Source organism: Lissotriton helveticus, chromosome 7 (genome assembly GCF_964261635.1).
Source record: "Lissotriton helveticus chromosome 7, aLisHel1.1, whole genome shotgun sequence".
NCBI lineage: Eukaryota > Metazoa > Chordata > Amphibia > Caudata > Salamandridae > Lissotriton > Lissotriton helveticus.
Window position 1 is genome coordinate 391,160,850 of NC_136068.1, and position 24,440 is coordinate 391,185,289.

The 24,440-nt window shown below is 45.2% G+C and overlaps 1 protein-coding gene across 3 annotated transcripts in view; it reads left to right on the forward strand.

The window, feature by feature from the left end:
* The window catches only part of PHF20 (PHD finger protein 20), a 1,067,420-nt gene that overhangs the window by 72,797 nt on the left and 970,183 nt on the right, over positions 1-24,440 (forward strand). For all 3 annotated transcript variants that reach the window (XM_078652233.1, XM_078652235.1, XM_078652234.1), the window contains exon 2: positions 9,665-9,774. In XM_078652233.1, the coding sequence (XP_078508359.1) occupies positions 9,692-9,774 (83 nt within the window). In that variant the 5' untranslated portion in view covers positions 9,665-9,691. The remainder of the gene's footprint in view (positions 1-9,664; positions 9,775-24,440) is intronic.

Consider the following 24,440-nt stretch of genomic DNA (forward strand, 5'->3'; position numbering starts at 1 on the left):
GGAGTCTGATTCCCCATCTCTTGCTACGTTGACCCGTACCTTCACCGTTTCATCTGTCCACCGGAACACCTCCTCAGGGGTGTCGAAGAATATGGTACGAGACTGAAAGATAACCCGCAACCGCGCCGGGTAGAGCAGGGCATATTGGAGTTTGAGGCCTCGGAGGCAGGCCTTGGCTGCCTGAAACGACTGGCGCTGTTGCTGCACCATCTTCGTGTAGTCCGGGAAGATGAGGATATTGGAATTGTCATACGTGAGTGTGCCTTGGAGTCGTGCCTGCTTCAGGATAGTGTCCCTATCAGAATAATTCAAGAATTTGGCTATGATCGGCCTCGGGCGCTCTCCCACCGGAGGTTTCTGCATCAGCGCCCTGTGGGCTCTTTCCACCAGAAAGCAGCGAGATAGTGGGTCTGTCGTGATCCATTCTTCCAGCCACCGGGTGAGGAAGGTTTCCATCCTGTCCCCCTCGCACCCCTCCGGAAATCCAACAAAGCGAAGGTTATTCCTTCGAGCAGGCCCTTCTGCGTCTTCCGCCCTCAGAGCCAGGCCCTTCTGAATCTTTTCCATGGCCGCGACTTTCTTTTTCAAGACCGCGACATCCTCCTCTACCTCACAAGTGCGGGCCTCCACTCCCGCGATGCGTTCAACGGCGTTCCGCAGGTCTTGTCTGAGAAGGGTAACAACGGCCCCAACAGCGCCTATTTTGGCGTCCAACATGTCCCTCGACTGCGTGATTGCGGCCAGCAGCGTAGCGTTGTCGGGCGCCGATGAATGGGAGCCGCCAGCGCCCGCCGAGCCTGTATATTTGTCCATTGGCCCCTGTTTGCCCTGGCTCCCCCCGGCTCCTCCTCTCGTCATGGCCCACTGGGGTGCTTCAAGACTCAAGGTCCCCGTGTGCAGATATGCGGCCCACTTCTTAACAAGTCTAAGGGTGGAGGATCAGGATATAGTAGTCCGGAAAGCATGGCGGCCCATCAGCAGCAGGGGCCACACACCAAGTCGCCGGCGCCTTCACTCCCTACTGCACCAGGAGACGGAATGTCGGGTTATAACACACTCTGCTGGGCACAGCAACCGATGTCGCCTCAAGGGCCCCCTCCGCCTGTATTTGCGAGCTGTTGTGGGCACCACCTGCCCTCCCCACCGGGGCCCGATCTAGCCCGAGCACACCCGAATGCCCCAGAGTACTCGCCACCACCACTCACGTCGTGTACCACGGGGGACCCTGTAGCTCCACAATAGGGATCGCCTCTACACGACACGGGTCGGGGCCACCAACTCCCGGCAACCAGGATGGGCCTGCCGCTCTCTCCGCTTCGATCAATGCCTCCTGCAGCCCGCACCCGCCGCCCGGCCAAGCGCCACGCCCGCAGGCCCAGGAGGAAGCAAGTTGTCGGCCATCCTTCACAGCGGCCGCCTCCGGTATTCGCCCAAGGGTCTCCCAGCAGGGCGCCGGGTCCACACCCAGGGACAGGGGCGCAATGAGGTGCGGGGGGGGTCACCAACCACTCAGGACCCCCGAGAGGTATGAGGTCCGAGTTTTCGTCCCGCCGACCCCTGCAGGTTCGCCCGGTTCGGGCCGCCCCAAAATCTAGGTCCCGGCATCGTGGGCCCCGCCGGTCCCCGCAGGTCCCCGCAGGAGTAATCGCGCTGCCCAGCCGGACCACCACCACCGGAACTGCCGCCCGGCCTTCACCGCCGTATAATTACAGCCCAACCAGAAATCGGGGTTCCGCACTCCGCTCCCCGCTGACCCTGACAGGCAGTTCTGGTCTGGGCCGCCTCAGAACTCGAGGTCCCGGCTGACCAGGCCCCGCCGGGCCCTCTCGACCGTGTATCGTCTTCGGGTCACAGCACCGTCTCAGGAGCTGCCACCGGGCTGTAACTCGCACCAATCGTTGCCCAGTGTTTCGGCTGCCAAATCCACCGGCAGGAAGCCCCCTCGGATGCCCAGGGCCAGGATAATCGAACAGGATGATTTCAGGCTGGCCGGAGCTCACGCTCTAAACGACCACCATGATTGCCGGCTAAGCCACGCCCCCGAAAATGGGATATTTTAAGGTAACATTTCAGCAATGTAATTAATATTTAAACGATTAGTTCTAAAAAAACAAAACGGTTCCAGCAGTTGAAGCACGAGCAGGCATCCTTTGAATTCTGCATCCGGTGTCCGTTCTGCTGCGCGGTGTCTGTGTGTGTCTCGCCAAGAGCTTGGGACACAGGGTGGTCTCGCTGTCATCGGACTGCATGAAGCAGGCTCAGTTCTCAAAGGAACATATCTCCGCGTAGCTGTCGATAGGAAAATTAGCTTCCTATTGCAGCATGTGACTAAGTGCTTTGCAGGCATAGAGGTTGCCTAGAAAAGTGCTGTTGAAGCGGCAGCCGGTGTCAGTTGAAGGCTAGCTGATGCCGAAAAAAGATGAGAAAGATTAGTAGAAATAAAAAGATATTTCAGAGATCACATAGCAGCAAGTAATATAAATAAAATAACAGACGAATGAAAGTGGAGATTTGGGACAGGAAAGTCGGGAGGAAGTAATAAAGAGATTAATTGAGAGAGAATTAGGAGATAGAGTTCAGAAGACAGTGGAAAAAATGATAAAGAAGAGTAAAAGGAAGTTAGATCAGGTAGATGAAGAGTAATATTGGACCTTGTCAGAGGAACATAGTGCGAGAATTGCTGTTAGAGGTGATGAATTAAAAACTAAAGCAGGAGCTTCGGTGTCAGGAGTCCCAAGCGGCTCAAAAGACGGAGGTAAACCCTGCAAGAGAGACTGGCGAGCTGCCCACCTGGTCGGATCAAGCACAGAATGATGGGGATGAATGTTTTAGATTTGGGTTATGAGGACGAGGATGAGTTCTCTGATTTAAATAATTCAAGTAAAGCTGAATTTAGAGAGATTAAAGACCCATTGGGTGGAAATATATTCAACCCAACACAAATACGTCATCCCAGAAGCTCTGAATGGTGGCCTTTGGGTCACGTGGCAGTGTATATTAAACATGAGAATACGCCCTTTAGAGAGAGCTGAGAGGAATCTCATGCGGGCAGAGTGTTCAAGGCTAGTTATTGACGTGAAAGAAACTATAACCACAAACTTGGATCCTGACCTCATTACTTCTCTCTTTAAGTTGGGGCGTGATCCGAGGAAAGGACTAGAAAGATCATTGGGGCGTGATCCGAGGAAAAGACTAGAAAGATCATTAAAACGATGTGAAGATAAATTCCTGGGGCCGGTGGCCTGAATCTTTGATAAGGTTGAGGAATCCTATATGAATGGAACTGATCTAGATATAAATTTTTTGTGAGGCTGGAGCCAAAGGGCAATTTGCAATTAAACCTGCATTCGCGTTCCCAGTAACAGGAGAAAGGCAGTGCTATTTAGAATTGGCTCAAAATTAGGAGATTTCGCGAAAAAAGAATCTAGTCAAAAGGGATTTAGTTTGGCACAGGACTAGTGAAGTCGCTAGGCAAACATGTACAGACTTTCACTGCATTAGACAAGGCACATGTATCAATGAAGGAGTTTGGAGACTGGAATTTAGATGGCAGGGCCGGAAGACTGGGCCAATCTTTCACCGTCCTTGCACCAGGGGCCAATATCACCAGGGAGGATATTCCCAAGGAAGAGGAGTATTCAGGGGTCATTCATGGCGCATTTGACGGCTATATGAGACCGATGCAACCATCGGGCTATCTCTACTCTGGCGCCAAGATTGTGGATCGTGATCCCACCACGGTTGACTGTACAGTGCTTGCCTGGAGGCGCTTAGCTGAGGCCATGGGTACACCGTTTCTCTACTCGCCACGCATGACCCTAGCGCATGACCCAAGACTCAGTGTAACTTGTGAAGAAATCGGCCTTAAAATGCTCACGAGACTAGCACTCCACACATGGGGTGACTTGTACCTTCAGGGTAGCTTCCGCACATCGGCGCAATTCTTTGGGGATGGCACCCCTTCGGCCATGGATACGTTTCTATATGTGCGGCTAAGACAGAATGTCAAAGCGGTCACCCCCCACTTCCCGGTTGAACCGGACACGGTTGCGCCCCTTCATGTCCTGCTCCAGTCAGATGCCCCGAAACATGTTGTCTCCATGCTTTACAAACATGCACAGGCCACCCCATCTCCCCCCTCTCTTAGAACGAGACTGGAACAGTGATCTAGACTCCCCTATGTAGGATGAACAATGGGAAGAGAGTTGCGCGCATACTACTGCAGTGACGGGTAACACACGTCTCAGACTGGTACATTATAAATTTCTACACCGTCTCTATTATACCCCGGCCAAACTGCAACGCTTTCAACTCCGGGATGATGACCGATGTTTGCGTTGCAGGGCTGAGGGAGCGGACTTCCTACACCTCGCATGGGCATGTCGGGCCGTGGCTGATTACTGGGAGGAAGTGTTTGCGGCCCTGTCGGACATGGTTGGTACAACCGTATCACCTTGCCCAAAGATTGCTTTGTTGGGGCAAGCATGTCCCGCGTTGAAGGCTCATCGTACATTTTTCGCGCTTGGAATCCTTCTGGCGAAACGACACGTGGCGTGCCGATGGGGACGCGGACGGTCACCCAAATTTAAGACCTGGCTGACTACGATGTCCACATGGCAGGACCAACTGCATACTTATGCTGAGCTCTTGCCGCATAAATCACGGCCCAAGGACATATGGGGACCGCTTACAGCGTACCTTCTCCGTCTTCAGGCTGAGGACGATGCCGCGCAACAGGGAGACGCTCCTGCGTCACCAGGTCCTGCACTGCCCTCCTAAACTCCGTCACCTGTGGGGTCCGCCTCATGTCACATGCCTCGCTCATCATATGTAACACTGCATTTGATACCACATATCGAAACTCCTGCACTATAATAAGTAGCATCCACTGTACACCTGTGATGTCGGAGATACACATCTTATGTCTACCACACTGGTCGTATTAACGACGAAATAGTCACACTCCTTGTTCCCCTGGCTCTCTAGTTGCGGCCCCCTAACCCAAGGGATGTGCACTTAGTATGACGTACTACTGGACAACATCTAGTCAAGTTCCTTACCTACTCATTAGTCACCCCCCCCCCCCCATGTTATTTAGATCGCTCCACTAGGTACAGAGAGCATCAGTTCGGAGTTATTATGATTATGACAATGCCACGAGTGCGGCATCAACGCTCCGTGCTGTAAGATCCTTTCCTCCACATACCCAGTATGGAGGACACACAATGGGGGGGAACAGTTTGCACTAGACCCACAAGTTAGTCGGGTTATACGGTTAAATTAAAGTAAAAATCTAGAAACCTCAAGCATTCACTGTCCAGTATGTTTGATCATCTCCATCATTACTGATTGTATCCTTACGCAGCTCTCAGCAGCCTTCATCGCGGCCGGCCCGGTTGGGTTGTAGGCGACTTGCCGTGTTAGATGCATGCTCCTTCAGTATGTGATGTACATTAATGACACTGTTGTAGCTGCCGGCCTGTGTTTCCAGGTTGTAGCCCGAAAAGCTGTGTAATCTTTAATTGCCTCAATAAAGGTTTTGGAAAAAAAAAGAGTATTCAGGGGTAATGGAACAGTATACTCTGGGAGTTTCTACCCACAACGGGGTAGAGCAGGAAGGAGCAGAGAGGGACGAGGAAGGACAGGGTCACATAAAGGGTCTCAAGCAGGCTATCAAGATGAGTTTGAAGAATTTGACTGGTTCTGTCCAGAAAAACACAGAAGGAAGACTAAGGTTTTTTGTAAAAGAGTGGGAGAGATTAACAAGAGAAATGTGGGTGATAGAAACAGTTCAAGGGTATATGATGGAATTTGGTATGGAACCCGTTCAGAGTAAAAAAACCAAGGGAGATAATATTCCATGAAGAAACAAAGAAGGTTTTAGAACAAGAAATAGAGATGTTGCGGAAAGAGGCTATAATAAAGGTATCTGCAGACCAGAAAGTGTTTGTGAGCACCCTGTTTGAGAGAAAAGGGATGGAGACCAGTAATGCAGCTAAGAATTTAATTATTTTGATATATGCACACACTTCAAGATGGAAGGAATCTATCTTTTTTAAGAAACATTTTACTGGAGGGAGAATGCCTGGCAAAGAGATTTGAAAGATGCCTATTTTTCAATACCATGGGCAGAGGATAGTCAGCGTAATCTTCAATTCAGATAGGAGGGGGAAGCTGTATCGGTTCACATGTCTCCCATTTGGTCTATCATCTGCACCCTGGTGTTTTTCAAAGGTTCTGAGACCAGTGTTAGATTATCTAAGAGAGAGAGAAGTACGACTATTAGTTTACCTAGACAACATTTTGTTGATGGATCTGGATACATTTAGGTTGTAAGAGAACATGATGGTGTTACAAGATCTTTTGAGAATGCTAGGATTTGTTGTAAACTTTTAAGAAGTTAAAATTGAAAGCAGAACAGGGGATGGTGTTATTGAGGTTTATAGTGGACACCGTGGAACGGAAATTGAAGATAGATATTTCTTTGATAAAGAGGGAAGTGAAGTTATTGCGGAGGAGGAATGAGTTTGCGAAAGTTAGTGAAAGTAAACAGACTTTTGCTATCAGTTCCGGCAGTGTTTCCGGTTCCATTACACTACAGACACTTAGAGAGGGTGAAGAATCTGTCTCCATACCAAAGGCCCTTGCTCTGACCTAGAGTGAAGTTAGATTTGGAAGCAAAAGAAGAATTAGTGTGGTAGCTGGAAAATTTAGAGGCATGGAATGGTCGTGCAGTATTTGGAACATGTCTGGATTTTGTGTTGGAAACGGACCGAAGTTACTTAGGTTGGAGCGCAAACTGGAGACACATCAGACTGGGGGGGTGGAAGGTATGCGAGAGGGAGGCACACATAAATTGCTAGGAGTTCAGAGCAGGAGAGTTGGCAGTAAGGAGTTTCAGGAAGCAAATAAATGGAAGTTCGGTATTGCTTAAAATGAACAATATGACTGCAGTAACATATAAACAAGCTAGGAGGGAGCAGATCGAAGAAGTTGTCGGAGTTGGCAAAGGATTTCTGAAAGTTGTGCATGGAATTGAAGGTAAATGTGACAGCACAGTATTTGCCAGGGGAGGAGAATTTGGTAGCGGACTGGAATTCAAGGTACTTAAAAAATTTCAGCGATTTGGAGCTATACCCGAGGGCCTTTCAGATGATCGAGAAGAGGTTGGGTCCATTGGAGATAGATTTATTGGCGCCTCCGTTGACCAGTCAGTTGGGGGTGTATGTGAGTTGGAGACCGGAACCGGGTGCGATAGCAGTGGATGCTTTTCACTCTGAATTGGAGGGTTTTGAAAGGGAATGCCTTCCTCCATTTTCTAGGATTCAGAGTGTATTCATGCAGGTGAGGAGACAGAAATGCAGGTTAGTTCTGGTGACCCTGTTTTGGATAACTCAGTCTTGGTATCAGTCGGTGAAACAATTGGCTACAGAGGATATTTACTGTTAGTGGAGAAGGGTCTTCTAGGAAACGCAGACTGAATAGAACATCCTCTTGTAGAGTCAGGGGTGCTCAAACTTCTAGTTTGGAGCATTTCAGGAGATATGAAAGATTTGCTAGCTTATCAGGAGAGGCATTAGAATTATTGTGAGTCTTGGGCAAAAAAAAGCAAAGAAAAGATATGCAGGTGCGTGGAAGGTTTGGTTATGCTGGTGCTTGGAAAGGGGTTTGGATCCCGTTGAGGCAGATGAGCTTATGATTGCTAATTTATTAGCTGATTTGTTCAGGAGAGGTTTGAGTTATAGGACCATCAACTACTTTAGGTCCGCGATTGCTGCTAGTCATTCCCTGGGTGACAGGCTGTCAGTAGCCAAAGGACAGTTGGTTTGCAGGAGTATGAAGGGTATTTGTTTGAGGAAACCTCCATGTGCTAGGTATGATACTTTGTGGGACATTGGTTTGCTTTTGACATTGTTTGAGAGTTGGCAAGGCAACAAATATTTGACAGTAAAACAATTGTCTTGGAAGTTGGCTACGTTATTGTGTTGGATCTCCTTCAAGAGAGTTTCAAATGTTAAAGCGTTTAGATGTTTCCAATACATTTTTCATCCAAAGGGTGTGTTTATTTTTAATAAGTTGACTAACAAACTATTACGGAGAGAGTTTTTTGCCCACGATTTGAAGAACATCCAAAGTTGTGTGTGGAGACGTTAATTAGGGAATATGAAGCGAGTGAGTTTAGGTGTGTTGGTACAGACCAGTTGTCCATTTCCTATATGAAACCTCATAGAGCAGTGTCTACAGCTACGATTGCAAGATGGGTGAAAGGAACTATGCGTGAGGCTAGTGTGAATTTAGAGATTTACAGCACATTTGATTCGTGGAGCAGTGGCATCAAAAGTGTATGGTGCTGGAGGTATTTGTTTGACATTTTGAATGCTGCAGATTAGTCAAATTATAGTGTTTCGGGATTTTGTATTTCAGACAAGTAGAGCATGTTTCCGAAGGGGTTTTGAAGAACTTTAAACCTGCTTAATGCTAGCCTCCAGTCTTCCCATTAAATGTCGATTCTCAGAAGTAACCTGTATAGAGAATCCCGATTTTATTAAAGACAAGGAGGCTACCATTATTCCTCCCTCCCACCCGTTAAGGTGGAGGAAGGATTAACATATTCTCAATGTTTTCATTTAGTATAGATGGATGGTGATTATTTAAAGGTTTGGAGTTGGATGTAAAGTTTTTTTTCTGATATTTTTAATGAGACGGTGAATTTAAAAGAAGGAAAATGGGGGGAGAAGAAGGAAAAGAAAGAAGATGTCAAAGAGGAAACCTAAGAGGATGAGCCTGGAATGTTGAAGGGTTATATGGTGTTTGGAGTTCTTATATATTGTGACTTCATGTTCTTGGAAGCTTTTAAGATGCTGCTCAGAAGTGATTAATAAAAGTTTATGCATAAAGCCTCATTGTCTTTAATAAAATCAGGATTCTCTATACAGCATACCTCTGAGAATCATCGACATTCCTTACTGACCCTCGCATTCTCCCCACACACTGTAAACCGACTGCAGTGTAAAGGAAACTATTCTCAGGGCTTAAGTTTTTCACACCAATGGTCCTTCTCATTGTGGCTCTGTGCTTCTTGCACGGAAAGTCTCAAAAGTAACTGACGGTAGCGCACCGGGGAGGCGCTTATCTAGGTACCTTGCACGTCACTTACGACGCGGCCAACGCAAAGCTGACGATGCTAACTACTGGCGCACACGGGTACTACTCAAAAACGTCCAGATCCAGTCTGATGCCTGAGGATTATTCGAAGGGAAGGACTCTGCGTCTAGATAGACTCTACCAGATAAGGCGATACTAAAACGTAAGTAACTTGTTATTTAATGCTGTCACAAGTGTGAGGTTGCGTTTGTTCTTGCTGATGGAGGGTTCCATACATTAACTGATTTTAAACTAGTACAATATTTGCTTAAAGAAACATACAAGGGAGTGGAACCCACCTAGTCTGATTTCTTGTTCTGTACAGACTTCTCTGAAGAAAGCAGTGTTCGTTGTGAATTTATATTCCTTAAGAGTATTGGCATTTTTGTGGGTGGGGGAGGGGGCATTTCTAGTGTGTGTGTGTGTGTGTGTGTGTGTTTTAATTTTATTTAAATTGTACAGTATTTTGCAGATAAAAAATGAATGGTGATGCAAATGCTATTTTAATTTTATTCTCCAGAGAGCACATTTGACTGTTTTATCCGAAATGACAAAAAAACCACCTAACAGAAGAGGAATTACATTTGAAGTGGGGGCACAGTTGGAAGCACGAGACCGGTTAAAGAAATGGTATGCAAAATGTAGATTTCTATGCTATTACTTTCTTGTTTACCTTTGTTCATCATCCTCAAAACTTCATCGCTTTTGTTAGCTGGTTAGTATATCCTGTCGTTAACTATCCCTTTACTATGTGCACCATCTTTTTGTAGAATAGATATTGCTCAATAAATAGACATTGCTCCACTTTATTCCCTACTAGAGTGCTATATATATTAATTTTTTTTAGGTCATTCCTACTTCAATATTTTTTTCATATTTCACTAAGCACTCCATGAGTGTGCATCTGTTTCCTTGCTCTTTCATGAGCGGCTTCTCTTCCTTCCCAGACCAACTGCACTTGTGTTACTCCCCCTACCCCTTGTGGTCAAGGTGAATACATTGATTTCATTTTTTTTTTTCAGTGCCCAACAGCTGTCCGTTGCTTCCTGACCACTCCGCATTCCAAAACATGCTTTTTGCACCTCCATTGGTCCTTAATCCATCACTCTTCCCCACCACCACATCTGTTGCTCCCCCCACACACTTCTGTTGTATGGTGATTAAGACACGTTAATATGTTAACACGCATGCGCAAATCAGTAGAATGATGCAGTCCGTAGCAGCCACATCATCCGGAGGCTTCTTTTGCGGTCGAGCCTGCAAAAGTATGCACTCACTTATGGGACCCTATTGTTTACAAAAAGGGCTTGGAGCCTGCCCATTGCTTACCATATGTGCAATTCAGCAATAATTGCAACTACTGTACAGGGAGGTGGTCGGGGGGGGGGGGGGGGGGTTGTAGACAAAGAGAAGGGGGGGTAGACAGAGAAGGGGGGGGGAATGAAATTTACCTTAATAAAGTAGTCTGCCATTTCTTCTTTATCTGCCCTCCACACAGCCTCCCAGAATCCCCAGACCAATCGCAACGCTGCCTTACAGCAGCGTTGTGATTGGTCTGAGTGCCGTGGTTTGGGGCTCAGATATGGACTAGCAGGCTTGGCATGTTCTACACCCATGCATTGATGAAACCTGGGTGGAGAGAATGCAAAGTGCACATGACTGTTAGGCCAGCCCGAGACGGCTGGCCAAACCCTCATGCGCACTCAAGCTGCTGCCACCACTCAGCCACCACTCAGCCCGGCTTCAACTGCAAGCTGAATAAAAAAAAAAAAGTTAATGTTTATTATTTTATTTTTTGTTTTCAGCTTGCAGGTGAAGCAATGGGGTGATGCTAAGGCGGAGGAGCCGCTGTTGTGCTTCAGCATCACTATTCTTTTCGGCCTCTTTAGTTGGCTAGTCCAGACATAACTTCACTTCCGATGCATCCTGTGGAGCACGGACCTAGCACAGGTTGATTCCACATAATCAGTGCCCGTCCGCTGCTCCTGACATGATTGCGGTACTACCTCTTCCCCTCCTACTCTCGCTGCATGCTGCTCCTTTCATAGCGTTCTTCTTGTTTTTAATTTTTTTCTGCAATACTCTGCCATGGGTCACTTTTACTGACCGTTAATCATGTTATTATGCCCATCACTTGAGGGGCTTGTGACACATGGAGAAGGTCACTTCCGCTTGCTTTGTCTCTGAATTAGCAAATGATTTCGGGGTGATAACTAGGTAATTTAAAGAAATGTAATAGCCTATTGTCGTAATGTCCTGTACACTGAACATTATGCTTGGGCAGTTCCACTGGAAGTTTGCTGTATAATTTGCACTCCCCTGCAGCAATGTTTAATAACTTACGAAACGAGATGCTCCACTCCACCATGGTCCCTGCTCCGCCCTGGTCACTCCTCTGGTCTGCTCCAATCCTATCTTAGCCTTCCTACACCACTCCATTCTGACCCGCCATGCCACTAACCTTTAACCATGCTGAACAGCAGCCACACAGGTGTACAACGTGGCTAAACCACATTGCCAAAGCTGGTGGCTCTCGAATAGTCGTGACCTATTGGCTATGCCACTTAATTTTTTTATTTTTTTTATCGAGTGAAGCCCGTGCTTGTTTGAGAAATTAATTTAACGGTATGATATATGAAGAAAAAAGTATACGAATAAACTATTTGTTTACCAACTAGCATTTGCTGCTGCTGGAATTTTCTGCTAATCTGAATGCCCCTAAAAACATTCTAGTGACACAAGTGTACACCCTAAACCATTTTCACATATGCCTGCCCCCACACAAACCAACATGTACAGCAGTCTGCTTGCTTCACTTTTTGCATCTGCAGAGCACTTTGTGCACGTCCTCAGTAATGGAAAGCTGAAGCCCAATATTGACATAGTAGGCATATCGCATGTTGTGCACATATGTTGTGCAAATGGTCTTTGGAGTGCCAGCATTCAGTGAGTAGGCAGTATGCGGACTTGCATTGCAAGGGTGAGGGTGGGGTAAACACTAGCTTTTGTCCCATCGTCGTGGCAACTATCAGCCATTTTCTTTCTTTGATATTTTGCAGTGGCTCATCTTCGTTAAAGGTTTGCAGGTTATAAATAAATAAAAACGTATTCTCTTAAGGAAGTTAACGATTAGACCAGCTAACTGGGTTGGAATAAATGCAAGGTTCATATGACTCCTTTATGTCAGTTGTATTAGTGGTGTAACCTACGGATGGACCGTATCATGGTAAGTTTCTGATCTCTAGAAGAGTCCACTCTTGGGCGGGTGGGATATCTGATGTATCTTTTCCAGTTCCCACCAGTCTGGTATTTATTTTCCCCTCTATCGAATGGATGTGCTGCCCTCTCGGGAGAAGTTTTCTCCCTCCAGTTTTTGTTCTTGTTTTTTTTTTAATTTAAATTTCCTTTTAAAGAAATGTTAGATTTCTGCTCATCACATTCTATTTTATTGTATTGTCTTATGTATTCTGTTTTTTCAACCTTTTGCAAATCTTTTTCAGTGTCCTCTCCTCATGGTTTATGCTTTGCATATCTAGCTAGAAGTGATAAACTAGGAAAATCACTTCTTCTCCGACTTGGGGTTTCTTAGATGTTGTTACACAGTTGATAGTGCCATCCGGTTTGCAAGATCTGGAACAAATGTAAAATATTTCATGTTTGAAATCCATTTCAACCAGTCATAAGGCTATTGCTGTCGCTTTGGCCCTGACCCTTAGTTCTGAAGTACCACGCATCCCAGGCCTGTCCCACATTTTTATGTAAAGTTGGGCACGGTGAATGTTTAATTGCATTGCACTGACCTAAGTCTGTGTATATCTGCCCAATTACTGAACTATTGCTAGTCCTTTGGGACTGGCAAGCCTGCGAACCGAACTAGATATCTAATTCCATTTCTCCTTATCCATGTTTTATCCAACTTAAACTACTCTGCAGTGCTCGCCACTTCTTTGACACCCACCTTACTTCGGTGGTTCTTGTGAGTCTAGTTCTGCATAGATTTTAGTAACTGCATCTTTTTTTGACACCCCAATTAAAATATCAGCCAAACTTCAACAGGAGCTGAACTCTGCAGCCAGTCTTATGGTGGGTTCCTAGAATCGCGTGGGCATTTAACACTACTCTGTCTTTTAGCTCCCGGTGAGGGAATGTGTTATTTTTAAATCTATCCCATTGATGCACAAAAACATTTGTTCCTTCACCTACATTCCTTGCCTTTAAACTCTGCCTCTACTACCATCCACCTTCATCTATGGATCTACTTTAGGTACCCTCTTTTAGTAAACCCAGAGCCATTTGCAGGGCATTCTTGCTTGCTGTGGCTAGCTTTTGGCATAACCTGTAGGAAAGTGGGTTTCTGTTGCAGTAACCCCCCCCCCCCACACACACACACATATTTGCCAGATTTCTGGTGCACTTTGTGTGTAGGGAATCTGCTAACCTGGACCCACCACCTGTTTTCTTTTCAAAACTGTACCATTGCTCCCACAATTGGTGCACCTCTGTCCTACTTAAAAGTCCCTTGTAATAGGTACCAGTGGTACCAATGACCTTGTGGCCAGAGAGGGTTCCTTAGAGCTGCAGCATGTATAGTGCCGCCCTAAAGGGCCCGACACCTAACACATACACACTTCCATTGCAGGCTATGTGTTGCGGTGTAGCTAAACTAAGAGTTGACATGGCACAACTCTGGTAAGCCTTTCAGCCCTAAGGCAGTGTGCACTGTACAACAGGTGAGGGCATATGCCCCTACAGTGTCTTAGCCCATTCTGGGACAGTAAGTGCATTGAAGGCATTTTGAGTACATGGGCTGGTAGTTTGTCAGCACAGCTCCACAGCTCCATGATAGCTTTACTGAAGACCTGAGACATTTGGTGTCAAACATCTCAGCATATTAAACCCACACTGATGCCAGTGATGGTTTTATTATAAAATGCACTCAGAGGGCCTCTTGGAGATGCTCCCTGAAAAACGGCCAACTTCTAGTGTATTGGCTGACCGGTCTTTGCTAGCCAGCCACCACCAGACTAGTTTCTGACCTCATGGGGTGACCGCCTTTGTGCTCTCAGAGTTCAGAAACCAAGCCTGCTCTGGGTGGAGGTGCTTCTCACCTCCCCTTAGCAGGAACAGCGACATTTGGGGGCGTGCCTCAAAGGCTCTCATGCTGTGTTATGCTGATTTGGGGAGCTCCAACTTGTGGAATGCCCGCCCACTTGTCCTAACACCAATTTTCTGGCAGCAGGACAGGAGTAAAAATGATTAGGCAGAGTAGGAGTGTCCACCTTGGCCTGTTACACCTGTAAGGTCACCGGGAGCTGAGGTGAACCACTCTCTCAAAAATTATTCATCTTGCTTTACAGAATTAAGCCCACTATGGATGTGCCCCTCTCCCCAAAGGGAGGGGGCACCAAAGGGTATAGTCACCCTAAGGGACAGTAGCTATTGGCTACTTCCCACCCGACCTCAGTTAACGCCCTTAAATGTATTATTTAAGGGCTCCATAGAACCATGTTCCTCAGATTTGACAAACTATGATGGTTTGAAAATGCGTGCAGCAGTTGAGATGACTGGCTTGACCCCAGCCCTGCCGGCCTTTCTTTTCCTCCAGCGACCCTGCTCCAAGAAACCAACGTGGCCAGTAGCCAGCAACTTCCAAGGACCCCGGGGTCCTGCGCTGCCTTCAATAAAGACTCGTCTCCCTTGGACACTGGATTTGTTAAACAAGAAACTAACTCAAGGACTCCGGATCCTGCGGGATCTGCAGCACTTGCACTACCCTGCACCTGACACCCACAGCCCAAGTCCCGGTGGCCCACAGGCACAGTGAAGTATTCCCTGCGATCTTGACCTGGGATCCAGAGTCAACCAACCCCTTCTGATCTCCCCCTCGACGCCTGTAGCCTCAACCTGAAGGGCCCCTCGACTGCTACCAGATCTGGTGAGAAAAACCTAATGCCTAAAGTTTCCCCTGCACCCACAGCCCCCTGACCTTGGTGTGCCCAACTGACTGTGTATCGGTGTCCTCCCACTATCCAATTTAACCTCTCCAGTTGTGGTATTCCTTCAGCCAGCCTTCAGAACAGAGCCTGCAGAAGTTTTCCCCAATCTAGGATCTCTATTGGTTTCAACTGGACCCGATGCCTCCTTTGCACTCTGCACCTGACTGCCCCTGTGCCTCTGGTGGTGCAGTCTTCCTGCTATTTGGTGGCCCCTTTAGTGCTGATCTTAACCCCAGGGCCTGTGTCTCTGAACCACAGGTACATACCTGTAACTGGTGACTCTTCGAGCTGCCCCCAACCTCGGTAGCGTAATATTGAGCCCAGGGACCTCTGCACCTGGTCACCCCTGTGCTGTTGGTGGTATAGTACCTACATTGGTCCGACCCTTGTCCTGTGGTGATCCAAACCCCTGGAGACTGAATCTCAAAACCGTTTGCTGACCTGTAAGTTACACTCGCATGTATTTCCTCCAATAGAATTTCATTGGTCTCTCACTGTGTTGATCCTAAATACAAAGTATCACTTTTTACATTGACAAGCATTTCATGCACATGTAAAGTATTATTTAATGCTCTACAACCCTTTTGCAAATAATAACTTGAAAGTATTGCAAATGAAGTCCACTGACCTGTAACAGAGTTCAACTTGGTTCCTAGAAATTAAATTATTTATTTATTGTTTCACAAACATTGGCCTGCGGTCAGTCATAGAGACTGTTCCTGCTTTGTAGGAGTATATACACCAAATGCATTTACACTACCCTCTGATAAACCGAACTGCTCAGTCCAGCTATCACTAAATTAAGAGTAAGGTATTATCTACTTTACCCTCTACCATAACTTTGGGGACTCAATGGACTCTGCACACTAACTGCTCAGTCCAGCTACCACTAAATTAAGAGTAAGGTATTATCTACTTTACCCTCTACCATAACTCTGGGGACTCACTGGACTCTGCACACTATCTCCTTTTTGGTACAGTATATACAGAGCAAGCTTCCTACATAACCTCCCTATGTTCCTCCGTTCTTTGTCTTCTATTTCTGTTGTTAGGAAATATTGTTAAACTTTGATCTTTCCATAATGGCTACATTTGCAGGTTTTACCATTGCTCTGAGTATCTTGCACGATTAATCTTTGGCCTACTTGCAATTTATAAATAACCTCACAAATCGTCTGAATCAGAACTCTGCTGCCTTGCATCATATATCCTTTGCCAGGTGAAACAAAGGTGCCTGTAGGATGAAAATATAGAGTAAAATCATTTGAAATGTGTAAGAACGATTTCAGTGTCACTGCAACAGAGCATCATAGCATTCTTTTGCTCCGACACTAGGCCCAAAATTGCTTTTACTTTCACAGTACAAAATAACTCTGCCATAGAACCAATCACTAGGGGTCACTGCACTCTAAAGGAAAGGAGCAAAATCTGCAGCTCTGAGTGCTTTAAAACAACCCAACCATATCCTGGGATCATATCCTCAAGACACTTGAAAAAGTAGGACTATTTTTGGTGAATCATTGTCGGTGGGTGGGGGTGGCTTGCAGTACCTCAGGGAGCCCTAAAAAAGACCTGCACCTGGGGTCCACCCCCCTTCTTTGGGCACTACAAGGATCAGAAATTATGAAAATAAGCTCTTCATGGCATTAAGAGGAGCTCCAGCGGGAAAAAACGATTTCTAAATGAGCAGCTTTTGATTTTCCCCTTCGCTGATTTTCATGATCTATTTAGTTTTGGTCAGTTTTATTTTTAATTAATTTAGGTGCCCCTGATTCCACCCAAGGCGCGGATAGCTTTGGTTTCTTTGTCTATGGAAGGACAGTTAACCCGCTCCTGCGCTACCAAAACAGCTCCCTACCCGGCCAGGTCCATAATTTGCTGTGCAGGCTACAGTAGGTTGATTATCCTGCCCCTTTCCTTGCGGCTGTTACTGCCTTGCTGTGCCTCCGCTGCCCCACCCCCGTCCGGTGCACGGGCAGTGGGATGTGGCTTAGCTTCCTGTGGGACCTCCTCCATCGGGGTCCCTGGAATGGTGTCCAGGCCCCATACATACAATACTGGCCCTAGGTTTGGTGAGGGGAACCATGGGAGACTATCTGCATTCCAGGGTGGGGGTCCCCACACACTTTTCTTCTCCTTAAATAAAGATATGCCAACTCTCTGCCCTGGTCCATCTCGGGAGTTTGATTTCGAAATACAGTGGAGCGCCACAAGCGCTGTTTTTTCTAACCTTAAAGGTAAAATCTTCACTTGGGGCATAACTCTGGCCCTGTTGGGTCGATTTGGAAGTTCATTGATTTGTTTTGATCCTGGTGGTGAGTTCTAGCCACTTTGAGCCTTCTCATTAGGCCATCTGGCCTTTAAAGGCTACACTTTGCAGGGAGATGGATTTACTGGCTCTCTAGGCTAGCCTTCTCTACCTGGCTCATGGTGCTCCTTTCCTGCAGCATCTTGCACAGCCCCTCCACTATCAACTAGCAGAGTACCCTTGTGCCCAGACACCCTGGCCCTATAGACTGCTGACTGTCTTGCACCTGGGGTGACACTGGAGTCCAGGTCTTCCTCAGCTGGTACTCCGGGTTCATAAAGGTGCAGATGCCACTGGACCTGGAGTCGAAGCGTGGACATTTCATTTTCTAGCTACCGGATAGTGCATTTCTCATTGGATACTAATACAATAGTAAATTGGAGCTTTGAAATATTGGGTATAATTCACAATATTTTTAGTAAGATTGTATTTTTTTTATTATTATTTTTTTATTTTAACCACGCAGCATTGTTTTTGCAACTAGAATTGTATTTTTTTCAGTGTGACACTGAAAAGCTGTTGCAACACTACATTTATTTTAAAATACTTTTATTTTGGAGGGTCACAACAAAAGAGCCATGTTAAAAAATAAAAAATATTTATATATTTTAAATTTGTTTCATAAAAAATATGCGTGGTGGTGAAGAAAGCTGGGTTGAGGGTTAAGTTTCCTTAACATTCACACATTTCTTTCCTCACCCTTTTCAGATATAAAGTCTGACATGTTGATTGAAGATAAATAAACCACAGCAGCAGTTTGTGATTTAGGAGAGAAGTGCCTTTGCCTCAAACATTGCAATGAGAAAACCAAGATAAACTGTGGAGGTCAAATCCTGAAGAAGAGGGATCAGTATTTTTTTAAATGTGTTGATTATATTCTTTTCTGGTTATGGACGTTTTTGAAGAAGTTACTTGAATCTAGTCATTCTTCCACAAAAGCATTGTCCTTGAATGTGTACTTAGTCACCTCGTTTTTTGTACAGTTAGTATTTTTTCTTTTTTGGGATTCTAAACCATTAGAGAATAGAACATTATTGACTATCATAATTAAAGTGTTTTTTTCCTGTGGAAATTGTTGTTACAAATATTTCTACATATGAGTTTGTGCGGAGGATGAAACAGATTTTATTAAAGATTTATCAAACAATGAAACGTTTTTTTATATTAATTGAAAAGTGAGTGGCTCTCCATTTATTGATTGTGCAGTTTTTAACAGACTTGCAGGTTACTTGTCTATTTGCTCACATTTTTAAGAACAAGTGCCTGTCAACTTTGTTCATGTCTATTGGCAACCATAGTTCTCCTTCTATGGATCTTAAGTGATAATTCTAAACATAGAACACTTCTGCCATATGCAGTATCCTATGTGTCCAAGTGATCAGATACAGGATCTGGCCTTTTGTCAAAGTGTAATAAAAATTAGGTTCTTAGCTGAGGGGCGTAAGTAATCATCTCAAGTAATCTCAATCTTTGTCAGGGTGAACCACTAACATCACTAACTAGACCTGCACTCGTCCCCCTAGTTACTATGGCACAGCGCCATAAAAATATAGCAACATTTAAAAAACAAAATGCCACCTAAATGACAAAAAAACAAGGGGAACTGGCAGTATGACTGATAAAAGTTTTAAGTAGAAATAGTGGTACCAAGCGCCAGTGATGGTCAATGGTGGCAGTAGACCAGGACCTATGCCCAATTTGAGGCTGACTGCGGAGGAGTGCAGGTCTGATACAGGAACCAGGTTTCTCCTGGTCAAAGATTTCACCTTCTTACTTAGTCCTTTAAGTCCCAATCCACCACAGGAGTAAACTTCTAAGGACCCCTAGGACTTCAAGGGAGGCACTTGGAAACTCACAAGGTGTCAGGCAGAGGCCAACAGAATGGCACAGTACAGGTGTCACTGGTAATTTGGGCAACTGCAAGGAAAGGCCCCTCTTATTGCTTGTTGTGTTGTAACAGCAGGTCCTTGGAGTCCACTTCTTTGTCCTGGATACAAGACGGAGAGCATGTCCTTTCTTTCTAGGTTTCAGACGGCAGGTTCAGTCCTCTTTTGATCTTCCACAGGGTCAAGAGTGTTCTATGACAAACCCAGCAGTTCTGTCAAGCAGTAAGTGACATTCAAGCGGGGCATGATCCTTTGATGCCAAAGAGGATCCACCTACCCTCACGCCCCCTGCATATTCGGTCAGGTCCAGGTGGGTCTTCTTTAACCATTTAGTTGAGCCCATTAGTAACTTCCTAAAAGTTACTTTTCTGTAATATCTAGAAAAATTCTGACTTCCCCATCGATTTGGAATAACTGTTAAACAGTTAATAGTAGCATTTGTTGGCTGCGGATACATGTGCTATGCACACTCCTACCAACTTCTTTTTCTAGAAGAAGTATTTTTTTTAATTACCGATGTGATGTCAGGAATGTGTATGTTCAACCGCTCCATTGTTAAATTTGTTTTCCCCGCCATGGATCCTCTGATAAGGCTGCCCCTTCGGGAGGATCTTCTGTCACAGCAGCCGGGGTGGGTCCTTCACTTGAACCTGTCCACTCTCCTCCTTTTTGCATGGAGATTGAACGGCGACAGTTGACCGCTTTTGACTTTCCTCCCGAAGTCTGTAATGTCATCTTGGCAGCTAAGCGTCCCTCCACCAAGACCGTGTACAGCTTCCATTGGAAAACATCTGTGGCATGGGCATGATGTGCAGAAAAATCTATCCCCTTTTCCGACCCTCTTCCTGAAGTTCTGCTTTTCGTTATTTCTTTTTCCCAGCAGGCATCTGCTCTAGAAACTCTTAAGGGCTATCAATCTCCCAATTCTGCTGCCTTGTGGTTGCCAGGTCAATCCTCTTTGTCCCAGATACCTATTGTACAGAAGTTTCTCAAAGGTCTAACTTATCTCTTTCCTCCGTCCCCATTCATTATGCCTCAGTGGGACCATAATTTGGTTTTAACTTTTTTGATGTGTGCTCCTTTCGAGCCTTTACACTGCTGTCACCTCATGCTACTCTGACTAAGAACAGCCTTCCTTGTAGTGGATACGTCTACCCATAGAGTGAGCTGCAGGCCTCATCATCTAAGCCGCCTTATCTCTATCCTGACTAAGAGGGGGCTTCGCAGTTGGGCCTCCTTTCTACCAAAAGTGGTAACCCTTTTTCATGTATGCCAATGCATCACCTTGCCTACCTTTTATGCTCCTCCACATCACTCTAAAAAAAAAGGAGGGACTCCACCGTCTTGACCCTAAAAGGGCATTGTCGTTCTACCTTGACCACACACGAGTTTTGGGTGGACGACCAACTCTTTGTGGGGTCAAGCAGTACCGAAGCGGACCATTTTGATGTGGGTGGTGCTCTTTATCAACATTCGCTACGCATTGGCCTGGGTGACGCCTATCTAGGCACCACAACCTAACTTCCAGCATGAATGATGCTTATGACTGGTACATAACTGATTGATGTGCAGGTGTGTTGCGCATGAAAAATCTTCCGGGTCTAGTCTAACTCCTGGAGTAATTCAAAAGGTATAGAATCTGACGCTAGATATAGTCTCTACCAGATATGGCCTTTCCGAAGGTAAGTAACTTGTTCATCACCACCACCCTGGTGCTTCTTTTTCTCATATTTACAGTCAATACACTTTTCTCTATTACCAATTTTTCGGCACTTCTTACCCCACTTTGTGGCCTGGAACTGCTATGTAATATTTCCGTTTGTGTTATTTTTTTTTCTAATGATGCGAAAGTCTTGAATTTGTGAATTCCAAAATAGTGCTGGTACAAATCTTGTCACATTTCATAAAGTTCACATGATTGACACAGCATGCAAGTTTAACGGCTGAGATACCTCTACATTTCAACTCTGCGATACCCACCCAACATATTTTTCAACGGTGAACATGAAAATATACCGAACTAATTGACTTCAATTGACACTGATAGAAGCAGAAAAGCTGTAATGTTGCAAGGCGTTTTTGAATGAATCACAGCTATATATTAATAAGAAAAAGAAACTGTGCTTTCTAACAGTTACAAGTGGATAACTGGAGAAGAATAAATATTGTGAAGTTACACTGATCAAAAAGAAATCTGTGTCCTATATGAAATGGCTAACTATGATTTATAATTGTGTGTATGTATACGTATGTGCATATACGTATGTGTGTTTATACATACATATATTTATATGTATGTATGTGTATGTATGTATATGTATTTTTTTCTTTTTCTTTTCAATACTGTTGTCTACCAACTGGGATATATCCGTGACAATGGCTTTGGTAGCGGAGGTATTTCTGATTCACTGAGATCAAAGTAATTATTGCAGACATTCACTGATTACTCTTGTATTTATTAGTGTGTCATTAACGCAATTATCACAGTGGTTGCCTGAATCTATTTGAAGTCCTTCTTTGGTATTGATGCCCTTTATGTTTAAAGGGAGGGCAACTGACCTCTCTGCATTTACATATGGTTAAGACCCTGAGTGTGTCGAAACACATCATGGTTGACAATTGGCTCTGCAATAAACTATGTTCGAGGCATGTGTGGTGTTAAACATGCTTTGCATACTCCTGCCATTTAGTGTTGGGTCCGGATGTTTGCAAGTAGTTTTTCTTCAAAGAAGTCTTTTCCAGTCACCATGAAGGTGGCGACTCCTTTTGGTGATACTGCGCAAGGGCATCAACTCCATTGTTACGTTATTTTCTTTTCGCTGTCTGGTTCGGACGTGTATTGCTGCGCTCCGATTCGAAACAGTCAATTGGTATCCCTTCAGTACGCAACCCACCCTACCCACATCTGAATTGTTTTCGATCGAGACTTCTACCTTTTTGTGCCGAAATGTAAGAAAACTATTTAGATCATCGAAAAAACTGCGGCCTGTGTGCCTACCTCTTTCCTCCGTCTGCTTCTACTTCAAGAACCCGCGTCCTGCCTTCCGTCGATGGAATGGACACTGTTTCAATTCTGTCCTCGATTCCCATTTTAAATACCTGCACACCGACCAGCATAAGGCCTGTAACCTCTGTCTCTCCCCAGAACATAAGGAGGAAGACTGCGTCGCATGTCAGTCGTTCAAATCCAAGAAGTCGAGACATGCAACGTCAAGGTTTTGTGGACACGCCTGATGGCTATGGGGAAGACATTGAGCAGGAAGAAATGGCAGTGGAAGTAATGGCTTTCTCTCCCAGGACTCCGAATCCAAGTTGAAGATCGAACTAGAGTCCCAGGACGTTCCAGCTGGACAGGGTGCCATGAGTGCTAAAACCCCTTTGCCCACCAAACCCACTCCAACAAAAGGCTATTGGGCTACCACTGCCAACAAGCCATGGTCAGCGCATAGACTCTGATTTAAACACCATGCCTTCTGGCTCTGCACCGAAACAGCACAACAAGCCTTCCGGCTTAGGCTCGAGCCGAGATGAAACCCGTTTGGTTCCGAAACTTCTCAGATCGAAAGAGAAAAAAACTGAAATCCAGCTCTGCACCGAAACAAAAAGATGCTCCGTTCTAGACACCGGAGCCGATCTTAGAAAAAAATAAAAGACAAGCTGTATCCCAAACAGTAGGAAATTCACATAAATCCTGATACTAGTTACATGACCACAAAACCAGTAATTTCTCCAAAAGGAAAGCAGGCAAAATTCCTCTCCAGGAAAAAAAAGGACCTAGCTACTAGCCCTATTCATATTCCCCAAACCACTCTTCCGTTTTCACCAATATCCATTTTACCACAAACCGACCCTCTACACCAGTGACCTTCAAACTTTTTAATGCAGCACACCCCAAGTATAAAAAAATAAAAATGTGAGCCCCCCCTCAGAATTTTCGTCAATTCTATTCAATTTGCAATGTTTAAGTTGGTCTTAAACATTACAGTTAAGTTAAACCTTTTAAAAATGGCCCATTGCAGAGTTGCTGACCGTTTTTTTTTTTTTTTTAGCTTAAAACAAAGCACTGCTATTAGTATGATGCTTCTTTTGACTATAGCCTGGTGCACCCCTGGGATCAGTTTGAAACCGCCTGCTCTACACATTACACCATCTGGTTCTCCTAACACAAATCCTGATATAGAAGAGGATGATAACAATTCTAATCAGCCACCACCAGATCCCTGGGATGACTATAACATAGAGCCACATCAACATGCAGACTGGGATCTATACCCAGCGAAACCTTCCCCTTCTGATGGTAATACTGCACATCGGGACTTAATTGCAAGAGTACTAAGTGCCTTTACACAAAGAAGCACTGTAGGATTTTTTTTTATTTGAAACATTAAAAAACACACACAGAACACCACAAATGTTGCCTATGCTTAAAGTTATGTTGAGACATACTAATGATATTGTTAAAGACCCAGTTAGAGCACGTATATTAACACCTAGAGTAGACAAAATATAAACCCCCTCCACATGACTCAGTCTTCCTTAGGGGTCGATTGCCATTGGATTAATTAGTGGTTTCTAATCGCTGTAAAAAAGCTAATTCGCAAACTAGAAGCACCACCTCCAGATAAAGAATCCAAATTTATGGATGCATCGGGGACAAGAGTGGGCGCTCAATCAGTCAATCATTGCCATATACCTAGCACAAAGGGTCTGTTGTTCAGATACGATGGAGCTCCCTGGGATGACCTGGAAGAATTATTGAAATATCTCCCAGAAGAAATCACAAAAAGGGGGTAGAAAGAGTACAAGAAGGGCAACTTATTTCCAATTCATCTATTGGGTGTGCATCAGATGCTGCAGATACTCCAGCTAGAGGAATTAACACTAGCATTATGCCCAGGAGACATGCATGGCTCAGAATTTATGTTTTCAAACAAGAAGTGCAACAAACCATTATTAATGCACCCTTTAATAAGGAACACCTTTTGGGTCTCAAATAGATCAGTCCCTTGGAAAAAAAAAAAAAAAGTAGCTAAGTCTATGGGAGCACTTCGGTCTCCTACCAGAGGTTCCTTCCGTCGCTCCTTTTACAGAGGAGGCTCCAAAACT